General features: G+C 34.3%; 1 protein-coding gene across 1 annotated transcript; it reads left to right on the forward strand.

Moving 5' to 3' along the window:
* The first annotated feature begins 2738 nt into the window (after positions 1 to 2738).
* On the forward strand, positions 2739 to 6514 carry LOC107739156 (somatolactin-like). The gene is made up of 5 exons (XM_016551167.1): positions 2739 to 2754; positions 3009 to 3199; positions 5074 to 5187; positions 6055 to 6234; positions 6308 to 6514. Exons 1-5 carry the CDS (start codon positions 2739 to 2741, stop codon positions 6512 to 6514), a joined length of 708 nt encoding a protein of 235 aa, XP_016406653.1.
* The last annotated feature ends 330 nt before the right edge of the window (positions 6515 to 6844 follow it).

A 6844-nucleotide genomic window follows, 5' to 3' on the forward strand; every position in this document is an offset into this window, starting at 1 on the left:
TAGAGTGGGTGCTTTGGCTTACACAAATAGACGAACACAGCGATAGAGCTGTAATATAATGTCTGTTGATTCCTCTGTAATGTGAATCAGTCCAACAAAGTGGGCTTAATTCTAAAATGTACAGACTCAATCCATCTCTTTAATGCTAAAATTGGATTAAGCCAAATTTGTGTGGTTTGGGGACTCAAATATGTAGGACACATCATAATCAAGAAGAGAATTGCAATATTCAGGACGTAATGAAGTCCGCCGCCCACCTGCAATGGCATTATTTCAGTATCCTGAAGTGGATTACGTTCTGAGAGAGATTGCTTTGGCTGGCAGCCTATAGCATCTACACAGACCAGCAGAGACAAATCAGCTCATCTCATCAACACAGACAGCAGCCAGAACACCATCACCTTCCTCCCGACAACATGCTTTGAAGAAGTCTTAATTATATAAAATGTCAAATGCATAAATTAAATAAATCACAAAGATAATAGGATGAAAAGAACATCTAGTCTATACCACAAAACATAAATAAATAAATGAAATTCATAAGAGAGAGATTTAAAAAAAATGCTATAGTATAATTATCTGTGCTTGTGTAGGTGACCTCAGACAGAATGTCATAAAGAAACCAGTTTCGGCGAGGAAGTAAAAACAGCGACATTAACTTAACTTTCTTTCTTTTAAATTAGTTTGACAGCAGAAATACAATATTTCCAGTTCATTCAACAATTCATTATGTAGCTGTTGCAAAATATTTAGTTATTTGCAGCTGCTTTTCAGCTGCTGTTTATACAAACCCGATTCCAAAAAAGTTGGGACACTGTACAGATTGTGAATAAAAACAGAATGCAATGATGTGGAAGTTTCAAATTTCAATATTTTATTCAGAATACAACATAGATGACATATCAAATGTTTAAACTGAGAAAATGTATCATTTTAAGGGAAAAATAAGTTGATTTTAAATTTCATGGCATCAACACATCTCAAAAAAGTTGGGACAAGGCCATGTTTACCACTGTGTGGCATCCCCTCTTCTTTTTATAACAGTCTGCAAACGTCTGGGGACTGAGGAGACAAGTTGCTCAAGTTTAGGAATAGGAATGTTGTCCCATTCTTGTCTAATACAGGCTTCTAGTTGCTCAACTGTCTTAGGTCTTCTTTGTCGCATCTTCCTCTTTATGATGCGCCAAATGTTTTCTATGGGTGAAAGATCTGGACTGCAGGCTGGCCATTTCAGTACCCGGATCCTTCTTCTACGCAGCCATGATGTTGTAATTGATGCAGTATGTGGTCTGGCATTGTCATGTTGGAAAATGCAAGGTCTTCCCTGAAAGAGACGACGTCTGGATGGGAGCATATGTTGTTCTAGAACTTGGAAGAGAGAGAGAGAGAGAGATCTAAACATAATCCAATCAAGAAACATTTACTTGAGGCAAAATGACAAGATATGAAGTCATGTTTTCTGAAAAAATATTTAAAAATTAAGTGAACTTAAGCCTAAAACAAGAAAAAATAAGAAAAATATAATTTGCTTACTTAGTATTTTTGTCTTGTTTTCCAGTACAAATATCTAAACACATGTTCTTGAATCAAGACGCATTTACTTGAGAAGCAAAATTGCATAATCTGTCTTGTTTTCTGAAAAAAAATAAAAAAATAAAAAAATAAATAAAAAAATGTGTATGTTTATGCTTAAAGCAGGAAAAAAAATCGACCAATGGGCTGAGAAAAATAAACTTACTTCAAAGGAAAACAAGAATATTGTGACCCTACTGGACCCCATTGACACAGAATATCAACTTATATCAATATAAGTTGTGTTTTCTGAAAAATCTGTAAAAATTAAGTGACTTTAAGCCTAAAACAACAATTTGGGGGTGGGGAGTATTTCCTACCCCATTGGCAGATATTATTTCTCGTTTTTAAATTCCCTTATTATTATTATTATTATTATTATTATTATTATTATTATTATTATTATTATTGTGTTCTATTTTATATATTCTATTTTAATATATTTAAAATAAATTTTATTGTGATATTTTTGTTACAGCAATTTATTTAAATAAATAAATAAACAGTACACATAAAAACCTAATATACAGTATATACATATATGTTGCCTATATGGTACATTAGCAGTAGTATAAATAATATATTTTTTTTTTTTGTATAACAAACTACTGTTTTAAAATATATATTGTTTTTTTTAATGTCTCCAGTGCGCACTTACAAACATGTATTTGATCAAAAATAGAGTAAATGGTAATATTGTGAAATATGACACTTTAAAAATTTAAATAAATTGAAAAATATTTTAATATATATTTAAAATGTAGTTTATTAATGTGATGGCAAAGCCAGAAAAAAAAAAAAAAAAAACCCTGACTGTACTGACTGTGCATCTTGACAGTAGCTTAACTATAAATAAGTGTCTTCTATCTTGGGCAGCAATATTTTTAGTAACTTCCCGTTCATTAATAAAACCTGCATTATTTTTGGTGGCATTATTAATTGCACTCATGCATTCATTGGCATTATAAAGAGGTATCTGTCACGACGTCTCAGGTTAAAGGCCTGCATATGCAGGAGTCTGAGGAGAAGGCCACGGCTCTTCTTACACTCGAGCAGGTGAGTTCATGAATCTATGGATCTCTGAGAATATTCACCAATCACTGCTATATAAAGCCAGTGCATTTGTCTCGAATGCAGGCAACTGACCATAGCCAAATCTGTGCAAAATGAACAAGCTTAAAGGTACATTGACTCCAGATTTGTATTTGTTCTTTGCAAAGAAATCTGCCCACAGCTATAGCCTGGAAGAAATGCATTAGCATCGATATGAAAACAGCGCTCGCTTATCAAATATGTGATCTCTACAGAGAGCAAAAATATTTCTAAGGATATTATAGCTTAAGAGTTCAGCTGTTTCTTTGCTAAAGTGAATCTTTGAAGTGAATCTCAGTTATGATGTGGTTATCTTGTCACGTGTGTGTGTGTGTTTTCATCAGTTCTGCAGGCCTGGCTGTGGTGTGTGTCGCTGTGGCCTTGCTGGCTTTCTCACGCTGTTCCTCTGGACTGCAAAGACGAGACGGGATCACTCGCCCAATGTGCTTCAATCTCTCAAGAGAAACTTCTGGATCGAGTCATCCAGCATGCAGAGCTCATCTACCGCGTCTCTGAAGAGTCCTGTACTCTTTTTGTGAGTGAACCATCTCTGCAGAGTCTGTCTGATCTTTATTATTCACTGTAAGTCTTTATACTGTAAAGAGAGAGAGAGAGAGAGAGAGAGAGATCTAAACATAATCCAATCAAGAAACATTTACTTGAGGCAAAATGACAAGATATGAAGTCATGTTTTCTGAAAAAATATTTAAAAATGAAGTGAACTTAAGCCTAAAACAAGAAAAAATAAGAAAAATATAATTTGCTTACTTAGTATTTTTGTCTTGTTTTCCAGTACAAATATCTAAACACATGTTCTTGAATCAAGACGCATTTACTTGAGAAGCAAAATTGCATAATCTGTCTTGTTTTCTGAAAAAAAATAAAAAAATAAAAAAATAAATAAAAAAATGTGTATGTTTATGCTTAAAGCAAGAAAAAAAATCAACCAATGGGCTGAGAAAAATAAACTTACTTCAAAGGAAAACAAGAATATTGTGACCCTACTGGACCCCATTGACACAGAATATCAACTTATATCAATATAAGTTGTGTTTTCTGAAAAATCTGTAAAAATTAAGTGACTTTAAGCCTAAAACAACAATTTGGGGGTGGGGAGTATTTCCTACCCCATTGGCAGATATTATTTCTCGTTTTTAAATTCCCTTATTATTATTATTATTATTATTATTATTATTATTATTATTATTATTATTATTATTATTATTATTATTATTATTATTATTATTATTATTATTATTATTATTATTATTATTATTATTATTATTATTATTATTATTATTATTATTATTATTATTATTATTATGTTTAGGGCAAAAATATCCTTCATATTTTAATAAATTTTTCTTCTTAAGTAAGTGTCTCTTGATGATTGTCTAGATATTTGTACTGGACAACAAGACAAAAATAATACGATTTATTTTTTTTCCAGTCTATTTCATATTCACTGTGTGGCACTACAACATACTGTATAAACACTGCAAACAAGATTATTTTTCTGACCTCATTAGATCACAATTATACAAGATATTAAGTCACATTTTCTGAAAAATCTATAAAAAATTAAGTGAGTTCAAGACTAAAACAAGATAAAATATCTGCCAATAGGGTACGGAAAATAATCTTACTTTTTACACATGTTTTTAGAAATAATTTTGCATCTCAAGTAAATGTCTCTTGATTTAAGAATCATTAGATATTTGTACTGGAAAACAAGACATACATGAAATATTTTATTATTCCAAATGTAGTTGAATTATAATTTTTGACAGTATAGTTTTCACATGAATTAACTGTTATTGAATTTGAATTTAACATGAATTAAAATCTCTGCATTTTTTTTTCTTAAAGAAATATTAAACACAGAATCAGATAACAAATTTCATTTCATCTCATCAGCTGATATATTATTAGCTATTAGTTTTCTTTCATTTAATGTCATTATTCTGTTTCATTTAATCAGCCTTGCTTCATTATTGCCGGCCGTGTGCATGACTTTGAATTAATGAGACCGTAATCTTAAAGAATAATCAGACTCATTATAAACACTGTGAGATGCCTATCAGTCTTGTTAGATTAGTTCACCAGTCTTAGGTAGATTGTCTCCTCGCAGTGGGAAAACATGCAGAGAATGATGGTATAATTGTATTTATCACTTCAAATCTCCATTCACACATTTATAAGGAAGGCATTTCTGTTGTCTGAAGTGACATATGTGAGTATTTTTATTTTATTATTTTTTTCAAATGAACTATTGGCACTGCACTGAAAACCTTAAATTAGTCAAATCTCAGAGTCAACTGCTGCCTAAATGACACATCTAAAACAGATCAACAGAGAGTCAAGTCTCCTCTAAGATTTCCAGATCTTCATGATCCGTGTGTCCTACAGGAGGATATGTTCGTCCCGTACCCTCTGCATGCTTTGAGGAGTCAGGGAGGAAACTTGTGCCACACCAAACCCTTCCCAATCCCAGGCTCCAAGAGTGAAATTCAGCAGATATCGGTGAGGAGATGTTTCATTGATTTTATACTGGAAATATAAACTAGCATTGTGACGTGAGAAGCCTCATAGACTCGAGATGTTTCAGCCCCCAAAAGGAGGTTTAGATTGTTTGCAAGTAACAAATATAATTCTTAATTAATTAATTAATCTATCTATCTATCTATCTATCTATCTATCTATCTATCTGTCTGTTGTCTATCTGTCTGTCTCTCTGTCTTTCTGTCTGTCTGTCTGTCTCTCTGTCTATATGTCTGTCTCTCTGTCTATCTATCTGTCTGTCTGTCTGTCTCTCTGTCTATCTGTCTATCTGTCTGTCTGTCTGTCTGTCTGTCTATCTGTCTGTCTCTCTGTCTGTCTGTCTTAGAAAGTGCGCAAAGCATGCAAAACTGCACTTAAAAACTGCTGCGCTTTCAGCGGTGAGTGAATTCTGACAAAACGTTTCTGATTGGACATTGCGTTCAAGAAATTAACAGATATGTCTGTGATTGGTTACATTGCTCAACACTACAAAAACACGTTGAGAGTGTTTAGCGCTTTGGCTAAGCGCTCCAATTGCAGCGGGGCCGACATCAGGAATTCCATGGCTAACAATTTGGGGGGCCAATTGGATTCTAAACACCAAACATGCTTTGTTGGTGTGTAAATGTGGGCGATTGTGTGTTAATGTATTCATGTTTCTCAAGTCAGAAAGTTCAAGCGAGTCGTTTTCGCAGCTTAGTAATAAATGCTCCTTTTGGACTGGAGAAGAAGTTCTGAAAGTTACTGTATGTTGTCAGTATATCAAAATCTTAAAAGACAAAATAAATCAATGCATATTGGATTTTTCATAACATGAGCCTTTTGACATCTCCGGTGTGTTTTATGCAGGATAAATGGCTGCTTCACTCGGTCCTGATGCTGGTGCAGTCGTGGATGGAACCCTTGATCTATCTGCAAACTACTCTTAATCGTTACGATGACGCCCCCGACGCTCTGCTCAACAAGACCAAGTGGGTGTCTGATAAACTGCTCAGCCTTGAGCAGGGGGTGGTGGTCCTCATCCGCAAGGTAAATCAATAACAACACAGCGTCTCACACTGCAACAGTGCCAAGCAGCATTTTCACTCCGGTTTCTCCCCAGATGCTGGATGAAGGGATTCTGACGTCCTCGTCTATCTTCGAGCACACGCTGACCCCATACAATGAACAGTCCCCAGAGGTGCTGGAGTCCGTTCTCAGGAACTACAACCTACTCATCTGCTTCAAGAAGGATGCCCACAAGATGGAGACCTTCCTCAAGCTACTCAAATGCCGTCAGAGCAACAAGCTCAGCTGTGTTTCCTACTAAACATGCATCTCATATTGAAAGATTTTTATTTTATTTTTTCTGAAGTGTATGTTGAATTGGCAGCAGTAACCAAAGTTAGCAAACATTAAATGAGACTCCTTAGTGTGAAAAAAGACTTTCTGGCTATTTATTGTGAATTGAAGGGAACAGAAGACAATTCACACCGCTCTCACACTTAATCTGCATACTGCTCTATTGATTTCCTCCATTCTCTTCTGAACTTGAGTTTGTATGCAATACAGATTCCTCATAGTCTTTCAATGTCTCTCCAGGTCTCTGGTGTGCTGGCAGGCAGGCATTTTATTTATTTTTGTATAGGGAAGATGGTTT

Source organism: Sinocyclocheilus rhinocerous, unplaced genomic scaffold (assembly GCF_001515625.1).
Source record: "Sinocyclocheilus rhinocerous isolate Xijiao unplaced genomic scaffold, SAMN03320098_v1.1 scaffold3818, whole genome shotgun sequence".
In the NCBI taxonomy this organism is placed as follows: Eukaryota; Metazoa; Chordata; class Actinopteri; order Cypriniformes; family Cyprinidae; genus Sinocyclocheilus; species Sinocyclocheilus rhinocerous.